The sequence below is a fragment of the Epinephelus fuscoguttatus genome, linkage group LG6, assembly GCF_011397635.1.
Source record: "Epinephelus fuscoguttatus linkage group LG6, E.fuscoguttatus.final_Chr_v1".
NCBI classification, from domain to species: Eukaryota; Metazoa; Chordata; class Actinopteri; order Perciformes; family Serranidae; genus Epinephelus; species Epinephelus fuscoguttatus.
Window position 1 is genome coordinate 30,402,860 of NC_064757.1, and position 12,358 is coordinate 30,415,217.

The 12,358-nt window shown below is 40.6% G+C and overlaps 1 protein-coding gene across 5 annotated transcripts in view; it reads right to left on the minus strand.

Moving 5' to 3' along the window:
• The window catches only part of LOC125890842 (dmX-like protein 1), a 75,788-nt gene that overhangs the window by 19,667 nt on the left and 43,763 nt on the right, over window positions 1-12,358 (minus strand). For 3 of the 5 annotated variants that reach the window (XM_049579669.1, XM_049579668.1, XM_049579667.1), the window contains exons 34-41: window positions 7,307-7,428; window positions 5,497-5,754; window positions 4,007-4,209; window positions 3,544-3,692; window positions 3,190-3,275; window positions 2,863-3,064; window positions 895-1,012; window positions 444-506 (exon numbers count right to left, since the gene is read on the minus strand). In XM_049579669.1, the coding sequence (XP_049435626.1) occupies window positions 444-506; window positions 895-1,012; window positions 2,863-3,064; window positions 3,190-3,275; window positions 3,544-3,692; window positions 4,007-4,209; window positions 5,497-5,754; window positions 7,307-7,428 (1,201 nt within the window). The remainder of the gene's footprint in view (window positions 1-443; window positions 507-894; window positions 1,013-2,862; window positions 3,065-3,189; window positions 3,276-3,543; window positions 3,693-4,006; window positions 4,210-5,496; window positions 5,755-7,306; window positions 7,429-12,358) is intronic. The other 2 variants (XM_049579671.1, XM_049579670.1) reach the window with 1 other exon arrangement.

Genomic DNA, 12,358 nt, shown 5'->3' on the forward strand with positions numbered 1-12,358 from the left:
TCCAACAATCAACTCTGGTTTGCCTGTAATAAACCCCTTAATTCAGCCAGTCAGATGTACAAATATACCCACTCAATACAGGCTATAATAACTGTTCATTAATATAACAAAAAGGTCTTTCTGTGTAGGGATCCTTTCAGTAAGTTATCAGACACTTACAGTAACAATCTGAGCCTGTCAGTGTTAAAAACAAGCACTTTTAGCGGATGTACATTGACAGTGCATAACTACACGCAGGGATTACACTGCAGCCCTCTCTCTCAATTCCAAAAACTGTTGCTCCGATTAGTCACTTAGACACAAAACTATGGGAAAATAGGCTCCAGGTTGGAAAAAACTGAAGATGCTCTTAAGAGACAGACACAGTTTGGTTGGTACTGAGATTTGGCACCAAGCCCATCCCGCCCCAGTAAAAAGTTACAATTGATCTGAAGCAGCTGTACCTGATTGTTTCCTGTCTCCTCCATCCCTGAACATTTCATATTGTCAGGCTGGTCCTCACCCGACTTTAATGATTGGGGAAGCAGCAAAGGGTGGTCACACACACGCACAAAACACACAACATACAACAACAACCAGTGATGAACCATGCAGTCAACACACAGGAACTGAATTATTGTGCGGTTAATCATACAGGGTGTAATTATTGGAATTAGCATCAACATGCAACTGGAGGCAGTAATATACATGTGTTTAGCATGCAGAACAAAAAAAGCACAACAGGGATGTAAAAGCAATAATGATGCACTTTGCCTGGAGCTAATTACAGAGATTTCGATTTAATCATAGCAAATAGTTAAGGTGTTATTCTGTGACAATTAATATGTGCTAGCTGTGCAACATGGAGGCAGATCATGCAGTGGGTTGACATAGTTTAAACTCATTCATGTGTACCTCATTTGGGTCCCGTTTCTTGGTGAAGATATTCCTAATGAAAGTCTCTTGCACTTCTTCCTGCTTGACCAGAAACTGCCACAGGCGCTTCACTGGCAGCGCTGAATGGTGGCTCGTCCTGAAAATAATATAACACCTCCTGCATATTAACACTAATACTCATTAAATCAGTTGCATCAGTTCACTGAAGCACAACACAATGTGTTAGAAAATATCTTTTTTGATTTCTGCCGGTGCTGCTGATCTGAAAACTCCACATATCTGGTGATTAAAGGAATACTTCATCCCCCTACCAACTATTTGTTTCATGTTTTCTGCTTTTCTTGCATGTCTCAAAAATGAGAAGAATCCAAAAATGAATTTAAGTCACAGGTGACCACATTTAAGAGCAGCAAAACTTCATCAGAACATGACTTTACAGACTCTCACACAACCCGTGCAGCATAATCCAAGTCTCATTTATCCAGTTGAATGCTCAGTTCTTCCCACAGACAGCTTTTTATGACAGGGAACTAAACTAAGGGTGAAACTTATCCACGCTCTCTTCAAGGCCAGACCCATACTGACAAAAACAGTAATTTTGCCTTGCTGAGCACAGGAGCTGCTGGTCTATGGTTGCCTGAATGTGTTAGTTTGTTTATGTCATTGTGTGACTTTTGTGTTATTTTGTAGAGGGTTGGTTTGAATTCACAAAATAGCCCCTTTTACACTTCCTCTGCAAGGCAGAAATTCCACGCCATTATGCCATCTCGCCCTCCTGTATAAAAGGTATAATCGCTGAACGGGGGGACAGAGTTGTCTTGCCTTTAAGCCGGAGATGGTGGTTCTGTGTGAAAAATGTAAAGGTGGTATGAAGAAGGGACTTCGTAGTGGCTCTTTAGTGTGATCTCTGTGTAGAAAGGGCTACTGACACAAACAAGCAACCGATCGTTGCAGTGGACCAGCAGCTCCTTTTAACTCCAATTCATCAGTCAATTATCTTTGTTTCTGGATTCTTCTTTCATTGTTGAGGCATGCAAAAAAAGGTTTTCTTCAGTAATTTGACGTAACAAGGGCAGAGTAATTGATGTACAGATGGTCATTTAGGGGGTGAAGTATTCCTTCAAGGCAAAAACACATCAAATGCACAGTACAATCTTCCAAAAAAACCCTACAGTATTTACTGCATGGGCCATGCGGAAATCAATTGAGGTCACATCAGCTGAAGGATAAAATCAATGGAGATCTTGATGAACAGTGTCTATTGGTATGGATGTGTTGTTATCTGTTGCTGTAAGGTTTACTGTAATTAATTGAACAGCATCATCAATTCATTATGTTTAAAAGCTGAAAGATATATCTGTCGGCTTAAAGCGATATCAGGATAAGTCAGTTGCTTCTCCTTTCTGTGTGAATGATGTGCTTTAGTTGTGCTTCTTGTGTGTTTATGTAGCCTGTCCTCTCTCCAGGATACATGGTGAAGAGGTCATGTGGCTCAGGCTCCAGCTGTTTGGCGACACCTGGAAGCTGACTGACATCCTCCTGGATCCATCTTTTTCAAATATGTTCACATTCTTTATATCATTTTTGTCACTTTATGATGTTGGTCTACTCTGTACAGGAAGAGGGATCCCTCCTCTGTTGCTCTTCCTGAGGCGTCTTCCTTTTTCTTGCCTGTTAAATGTTTTCTTGGGTAGTTTATTAAGCGAGGGTCCAAGGACAGAGGGTGCTGTGTGCTGTACAGACTGTAAAGCTCCTTGAGGCAAATTGTGATTTGTGATAGTGGTCTACATAAATAAAAATGACTTGACATTGCAAAAACACAAGCTTTCTTAAGGCTCTGAGTGAATATAAATATGTACATCAACAAACACATGAACACTGACTAATTTCAAATTCAACCTAGATTTAAAAAAAATATATATATAAAAACATTCTCTGATTTTTTTTTTTTTTCTTGTGCTACTCATCCCTATCTCATGGTGGTACCTGAATGGGGTGTTGGATGGTTCAAACAGGGCCTTGTGTCTGAGCAGGGCGGGGCCTGGTGCGGTTGTTTCATCCTGGAGGGGGGTAGCGATATACTTGGAAGGGGGGCCCCCAAAGATCTCCAGCCTTTTCTGCAGCACCTGCTCCCAGCGCTGCAGCGTCTTCAGCACAGCGTGACACAGAGGAGAGCCCACAGGCAGATCTGTGCTCAGCAGAGGCGAGAAGGCAACAAGATTAGCTAAGACAGGCAGTGAGAAATGGGGCGGCACTTATCTACATCCTGGACGCCAGTGCAGAACAGCGTGTGTCGTGTATTCTATTGTTTACCTAATAGATCATATCCTGCCATTGGGTAAAAGGACTTGAGGTTGACCAACACCAGCTGAACCATTGCCAGACGCATCAAACACCAACTGAGAGGGGGAAAAAGCTGTTAGAAATCAGATTACAATTCTGAACATAAATACTCTGCATGGATCCAAAGCTGCCTCCAAAATAACTGTAGGCATAAAAATGTGTTCGGAGTGAATGTGGTGCAATTTTAGAGGCAGTGTGACTGAATTCAAAGTCAATGGAAAGGCACAGACAGCTGTAAACATATGCAGGTTTACTCTAGGCAGCTTGAATTGAGGTGAAGATGAGTCACCCTGCAGTAATATCCACTCAGTGCTGTGTCGTCACCTGTATGAATTGTGGTTCGAATGCTCTCTTTGTGGAGAACTGGGATCAAACACATCTTCACATTCACTGTCATCCTCCTCTTCATCTTCACTGCCCTGGCTCTCCTCCGAGTCGTATTCAATTCTACTTTCTGATGGTGGCAGCGAGGGCTAAAGACACAACAACACACTGTTTTAGCTCAACAAAAACACCCATTCATTCACTACCAATCAGATTTACTACATGTTGAATATTATGGCAGATTAATGTAGTTAGATGATTATGAATTGCCAGTTTATTTCCATTAGATATGAACTATGACCATAACTGTAATATGGTCAAAATATAATTATGCTGTTGGATATAAACCCTGCATTTGAAACCCCTGTGAAAAATCATTATACTCAAGATTAACTCAGAAAACAAAGAAAAGGCATAGATATTTAATTTTTTTTTTTTTTTTTTTTTAAATCTTCTGTATTACCTTGGTGATAAAGTAATCCCAAATGCTGAGCTCTGGAGGGACAAATTGTTCTTTAAAGACAGAGGTAGCTCCTTGTTCCACTACAGGGCCATGCTTGGGACTCAGTGGGCCTTCCCGCTCCAACCCAGACTCGTCCTTGGATCCACTGCGTGATGACAGGAGTCTGAATCTTCTGGACTTCCTTTCTGTGCCGCTTGGTGAGGCTGGGGTGTCGAGAGAGAGTGTGTTTGTTAAACTGTTGCTGATCTAGGATTTCAGCTGCCATCACAACCAGGGTGTACATTAAAAAAATTTGGTGCTGTCAAGGTGTCCTGGAAGAGTTTGATGTCCCAGACGAAAAGTAGAAATTCTGGTCAAATATCTTTTGTGTTGATTGAACTTAAAAAATCAACAACACTGTCAGGTTATGTTAACAAACCATGTACCTATGAGCTGTACACTCCAGATTAGACTGTGGACATAACCACTAAATATGGGTGACTACTTGCTATTGTCCTGCTTTTGAACTTTTTATATAGAAAACACACGTTTTATATTGTGACCTTTACTAAAAAAATGACACACAATATAGCCGACAGCAAGTACGCCGTTATTAGCGATTGTGATTTACCAGAAAGTGCCAGACTTTGGTGATCTCCCTCCAGCCAGCTGCGACCTTATTTTGTATTCTACAGTGAAATGACGTGTTGCTTAGATATCTCCTCATTTCAACTTTACAAATCAGCAGTTCCTCATCTGTTGCAGCTCTTTCAAAGCAAGTGACAAGAATACAAAGAAAAAGGGCTGTCAGACCAAAGCTCAGCTCAGAACGGCTGCATCACACGTCTTCCTAACATTTAACAAGCAAGAAAACTGGCAGATAGAGCGCAAAACCAGTCTGTGTATACTATGAGGAACAATAACATTTAGGGAATCTATCAAGCCCTGAGCAAGCCTTAGCAATTGCTTGCTGTTACTTTGAAAATACGTTGGAGATGCACAAAGCTTTGCAAAAATAGAGCCAGGGCGAGCAGTCTGTCGCTTAGCCTGTTCAATGATGCATGTAGCAGGTTGGGACATAGTCACTGGGAAACACAGTTCTACTTACTTTTGAATTCCCACATCATATGCTCACTCCAAGAGAAGCATGCTCTTTTTTGTTGACACTTACATCATCTTTAAAAAAATAAAATATCTTTCTAAACAGAGAAAAAACTGTAGTTTGAAATGCCTACTTTTGTCAAATAAATAGAAGTTACAGTGGCATTACATCAGGTTTCTTCTGCCAGCCATGAGAGAGGAGCACAGACAGAGTGTGAGGGAAGCAGCTCCCACACTAACAGGTTGATGGATTTCACTATGACCTACAGACTGGGACCCAATTAATTTAGCAGCACTGATTTGATTTAGCTACTGGGTCACCTCCAAAAGAAATACCCCACAGAGAGAGCGAGCCACTCAGGCAGACTGTCAGAAAGAAAACTGGATCAGCCAAACTAATCCCTGCTCACCTGGTGGGGTTGCTCTTATCGGGCTGTTGGGTTTCTCGATGACAGGGGTCCGGGCGCCCCCTCCGAACACCGTCACCCAGAGCTTGCTGTTCAGGGGGTGGGCTACGATGCGAAACAGCTCGTTGCTGGAGTGAGTGGCCATGCCGTGAACAAACAGACTGAGGAAGACAGCAGTCAGGATCTCACAGAGCAGCACAGCTAAGCCTGGCTGACTCTCCTCGCCTGCTGAGCTCAGCATGCGAATCAAAGAGGCGATACCTGGGGAGAAGGACGAGAGGGAAGGACAGCGGGGGAAGAGAAAGGACAAAAGAGAGGCAGACAGTACCATTTGAGGAACCATTTAAAGTGTGTAAATCGCAATAACTGCATTTTTTGATAGTTGACCACAATATTGAGCTTACCAAATTTAATACCCAATGTAAAAAATGCACAAAAACACACCAAGTACACATTTGCATAAGAAAAATAAACAGAATGCTGACGAAACATCCCACTGTAAATCAGCTTAATGACTGCATTAAAAGGATTAATTTTAAAAAAGGTCGTAAAGATGGATCATGGATAATGACAAGACACAGCAAACAAAAGGCAAAAGAAGAGGTCGTAAAAGACACTGAACTTTGCAAACCCCCAAAAGTTTTTTTTATCGATCCAATGTTTCGACCTACAAGGTCTTTGCCAACCTCTCCTTTTCCCTTTCAGGAAATACATGACAATACACAGGTTTTCTTAGAGCAAACAAATCCCATGACAAGACCAAAATCAACAACGTATTGATCCTACTAACAACTCCTGTCTGCATAGCCAAACCCTGATGTAGCTTATTCCTCTGTGCCATGACCTCTATTGATGTCCAGTGACTACTGAATACGCATCATCAAGGCTAATCGTTGCACTGGGTGAAATGTTTCTTTATTATAATGAACATAGGCACTGTAGTTTTTTATTTGAGTCAATGCAGCTGCTTTAAACACTCACCAAGGCATCAAATATGGAGATAAAAACTGTCCCTAGCAAATGCACTACTTAGTTACTCATAATAAAAAAATCTTTCACAGGGTGTCTACAGGTATCAGACACTTCATGCTTTTTAAGCCTTTTTCAAGATCTTATTCTTATTCTTATTCAAGTATTGCAGGTAAGTATAAAGGTAAGCAGTATGTATGAGGTTTCATGTTGGAATATGTTTATTAGATTGAGTTAGGTTCGTCTAAACTTTGCCAATAGGTAAGTTCAAGTATCAAGTAAAAAGACAGTATCAGGTTAAGTGGTCGGTTTTAAAGATTTGGAACATCAGAAATGTGAATTTCCACAGAGGAGAGCTTGACTCATATTGACTAAAGGAAATTAAAGATGCTAAATTAAATTAGATAGAATGTTTACAGCAGTACAAGACTATTTAATGACTTTTAGGGCTTAATATTTATAAAATTGAATTTAAAACTTTTTATGGGAACTGCAGAAACCTGATTCGTGACAAGGTTTTTACATCCTCTGTAGGACAAAATGAGCTTGGAGAATTCAGTCCGAGGCTGAACGCCACTGACAGGACAGGGAAGCTGTATAGCATATGATATGGACATCACAGTGGCAATAGAATTGTACATTTATGCACAAGAACCAGATGCACTGTGTTTAGCGTTTGTAGTACAATGCTATTTTGCAAAACCTGAGGCTTTTTAAGATGATAATTACTGAAGAGATGGGTAAGCACATTGTTGATTTGGGTCTTTTGCTCGTTGACAATAAGAAAAATATACTTTGTTTCTTTTAATTCAGGCAAAAAATGCGTGTGGTTCGGCTGATTTACCTGGCCACTGTGCAGGCGACGTGTTGGGCTGAACAGACTCATCCATGCTGACAGTTTTGACCGGGTGCTTCTGAGACAGCAAAACACTCTGATACACGATTCCTGTGAAGTGGTTCACGTGGCTGTAGGAGACAGAAGACAGCAACCACATAGTCAGCACAAAGGCACATATTTAACATGAAATGCTGAACTAAAATGTAAAATTGTTGATGTACCCTTCTACTTTTTCTTATGTTTATGTCCCCTAGAATTTCTGACCTTGGCTAGACTGACTATTATGTGCAAAGTCTGTCACTCCCGAGTTTTTCTCACATTCCTGTACTGAAGAGAGTGATATCTGTTCCTAAAACCTGGGATTCTAACATACGCTGGGGAAGTTAGATCAGGTATGTCACTAATATGAAAGCCAATTGCTGTCTAATATACGAAACACATTATCAACAGGGGGTGAATTTGACATCTCCTAGGATAGCGAAGGCATGACTAACTCTACTCTGGCTTACCTTGCCTCTGAATGGCTTACTCTGACATTCTTACCTAACCACTTCCACTCCTCTTGTCTGAACCTAATCAATCCAACCAACAAAGGTAATGAGTAGTAGCCAATCAGAGGGAGAGTAAGGCTGGTCATGCCCTCGCTGTCCTAGGAAATGCAAATTTGCCAATGGAGGAACAGACCTTGACACAACACTGGCAAAGAACTTGAAACCTCCAGCACAGAGTGGACTTGTCAGTTCAGAGAGCAGAGTTAAAATGAGCATTGTGAAAGTTTTGACAGCAAACACGATGAGTGTGTAGTTTTTGGATGTAAACCAGACCCTGGAGCTTCGTAACTGATATTATCGTATGTTTCACAAACACTTATGCTGTGTCAGTCACTGCCAGTTAGCCTACAAGCTAACAAACAACACAAACAAATAAAAGATGCCTACTACACTCTACATTCTTATTAGTCTGCTAGTTGTTGATTTTGGTGCACCACAGATTCCTTATCTGAGTCTGGGTCTGACTGAGGCTAAAAAATGTGTGGCGAAATCTCTTCAATGTGTCCTCTAATGCTAATGCTAGCTATCTTGATGCACACTGCTATTTTAAAGATCAACTGGTCACCTGGTCAACAGAAACCTACAGCAAGCAGCGGTGGTGGATGAGGTGTGAAACAAGTTCCAGAGTTTCCAGGCTAGTGCTAATTTCCAACCCTGGGCAGAACTCCCGCAAAACGACTTCAATATCAGGAATAGATCGATTCGGTTTGATAACATTTAGAGAGTCTAGATGGGTAGAATCATTATATCCCTATTCAAGTTAGCAAAGGGCTAAACAACTTGACGGTTTGGCCGACACAGTCTAAAGCATGCTTGCTCTATGGGCCCAATGATGCGGAAGATCCAGGTATTTTAAGACCTGGGAAGTCAAACTTTTTTGGCTCATGAGCCACTGAGCAACTTCAGTGAACTCTGAATGAACGAGGCCCTGCCTGCAACACTGTCTCCAGATCTCTTTATATATCCATGAGAATTTCTCAATGAGGGTGAAAAAGCAGATCTGCTTCCAAACTCTTCTCAGAGCTTTATTTAACTTTTATGTACAGTATAATAGTATTTTTTACATATACTTACATACTTACATATACTCTGAAGGGGGACTTTGAATATTAGGTTCAGTGTTGTAAATATATAATGTCTTAAAGGTTTTACTTCTTGTGTTTTAACTTTGTTTTGAACTCTGAGACGATGTTTCTAAGTAAAAGGCACCGCAGCAAAGCTCTGTTCTGTCAAGATATAAAATACTAATGGGCTCTATCTCAGGTTAGCTACCTATCTATGCTGTTTGGTAATGGAGAAGAAAGACTTTATGATGAAGGAAATGTCAGTGCTTGAGTTCTCACATCAAGTAACTTTTCAACACAAAAAAAACTTGAATTGTTGCAGAGGAAATATTACAGAGAATATGGAATGTTTAACTCACCGGGGAGTCTATTAAGATTTTAACATCCAATAAGTCGTCCTTTAAGCTTCTGCGGAAAAAACCAATTGACTCCACATCAATCAGAATCTAAAAGTCAAAGGCAGTGTGGTTCATAAAAGGGAGTGGCAGTTGCTGTGGCCTTCTCACAACAAATTTAATCCCCTATGTCACACACAACGCTTCAAGGCTTCACATGGACGTACCTGCCAGTCGTTTTTTAAACAGCTAACTAAATTAAACTGAAGTTAACACGATAACAGAGAGAGAAAAGAGCAGAATCATGTATCAAAACATTGTCAACTTGGTGGCAACACTCAACCTCCGCAACCTACATCCTGAAATACCTCTTAAAAAATTCACACGCCCTCTTACACTTGCTCGCTCACACACTTGAGAGGAAGAAAAACAGAAGCACAATTTCATCAAACCTCTGCAGCGACACACCAGGAGAGTTTATATCATAATTACCATAACAAAGACGGTGTTAAATTAGAAATAGCCTTGCTAATTTAGTTGGGCTGTTGGACTCCCAACGGTATATAATAGATGGCTGTGTGTGTGTGTGTGTGAATGAAGTATATAGTGGATGAGGAAGATACGAAACCAAGTGCTCATTTAATCGCATTGCTTAGAACTGTGTGAGGTTTGAAATGCTAAGATCTTGCTCTGAAAGAATAATGAATGTATTCTCTCTTAGCTTAAAGAAAACTCCCTTTTTGACACATTATGTAATTGATACGAACAATTCTCTCTCTGGGGTCACAGCACTGCCGTCTGGTCAAGCGTAGCTAAAAGTGATTCTGTACAACATCAAGCAATCTGGCAGAACCGTGACAGGAACTCACACAGCAGCACAGCTGTAAGCCAAACACACACACATATGCATCACCCGGTCAAAGTTTAAATCCAACTGGGTTGTTGTCAAAGTGACTGGGAGTTATGGTACCTACCTACGCATCTTAAATAAACAATGTTCCTCCCATCTGTCAAAACCAAAAATCTAATAAAGTATTTACAATAAGAATGACAAACAGCAGCCTTGCAGCTCCCATAAATCATTCTCAACACGATCAAAACAGACAAGTGACAGTCATATTTTTGGTTTGCAAACTTCCAACATGTTTGTCTCTTTCCATGTCTTAAATCATGCATCTATAGTGCTGTGTAAAAGCAGCCCGAAGCATGTGCTGAGATGATTTCTCATAAACAAAAGCCATCTTGAAAAGAATTTTCCACTTTGATGTTACATTTGTAGTGTTTGACTTGCGATGTATGTGAGCATTACCCTCTTGCTTGGTTACCAGTAGTCATGTCCCTTCCCCCTTATCTCTTATTATTCTGCTCCAATAAGTCTAAAAACCTTCTAACACACACAGAGACACACAGACACACAGACACACACACACACAACTGGAGGATGCAAATTAACGCTATTTTTGCCAGCATTTTGTCTTTCAAATGCTAATTCTAAGAATAAGAAAGCAAAGTCAGATCACTCTTGATAGATAAATAATCCAGTGGTGGCTAGTGCTGTTAATGGAGTCGTGTCAAGGTGAATGTGGTGGAAAATTGAATAAGTTGTATCAAAGTTAAGCATCGCTTGAAGTCATATAAAGAATTCAAGAAGCCTGCTCTGAGAGATGCTGCAATGTAGATACCCACTATGAACTCAAACCCTTTTCAGTCAGGCTGGATAAAAGCATTTTATCTCACACTGGGTATGTGGGATATGCAAAAATCTATTTCCCAAGATCCCCAAATTATTGTTAAGAGACGGATGGCTCAAAAACTAGGCAGTAATTGGAGTAAAAATTGAGGGGGCCACTATTTACACCCATGTCATGGCAACTCATATGTTGCCATGAAAGTTGACAATGCTTCAAATGCAGATGTTGCTGCAAAGAAGCTACAGATTCTAAAATGTGGATGCTTCACACACACAACTTCAATCTGACAGCACAGGAGGTCTATACAATCAGTACAGCTTCAAGGTGGATGCCTAAGATTAGTGTCTGGAGTTTTGGCATTGGGTAAAGGCCAGAAAATTGTTTCTGCAGAACATTATGATGTCACAGTGAAGTTGACCTTTTGAACTTTTGGATACAAAATGTCATCACTCATAATAAGTGAATGAATTCTTGAGTTACAGCCAAAAACATGCTTTGTGAGGTCACACCTTTGCTAACCAAATTATACTTAGTTCATTGAATATCGGTGCAAATTTTTAAGGATATTCGAACCAAGGCCTTCCGGGGATATTTTGTTTACGAGAATGGGACGTACAGACCGGTGTAGATAAAGACAACCCGAAAATGTGATGCCTCTAGCGGCTATCATGAGCCTGAAGGCATAATTTTGCTATGCTAGGAAAGGCAACAACCAAGCAGCAACCTCCAGGGCTGAAAAATGAAACCAACGAGGGAGTGCCAAAAAATGCAGTTTATCTCACAGCGACTTGAGGCTGACTCAGGAGACCAGTCAATCCCCATAGACCCCTATGTTAAAATGCCCAACTTACTAGCAGATACATATAATGGTTCTGGTCTCTATAACTTATATTAAGGCTTAAGGTTACACATAATTAAGGGTGGGCTGCTGTAAGTGACAGGCTGGCTCAGCTTAGTCAGAACTACCTCATCGTCCTCCACAGCTTTGGCCTCTTGCACAGATATGGTCACTTTGGCGATGCCAATTTGAGGCTTCAAAATGGAAATTCAAAGCCAGTGGGTGACATCACGGTAGCTATGTCCATTATTTTTACAGACTATGGCAACCATGCACCGCCGTCCCTAAATCATCATAATCAAATGTAATCATAATCTTAAATAAACTTAACAAATTGTCATTATTATTACTGCTGATTCAAGCGTTACTGTGTTCAGCAGTCCTGCGTGTGGTTTGTCATACCACAGCTGAAGCCGCTGCTTGACTGCTGTGGATCTAATCCATGTCAAACACTTTACTGTCTCTATTTCATTACTTTTAAATGTATTACAAAGTGGAAAACTAGCATGAAATATGAGTGTAATGTAGACTACATCACTGTCCACTGTTATAGTTAGTTATTAAAAAATGTCATGAAAA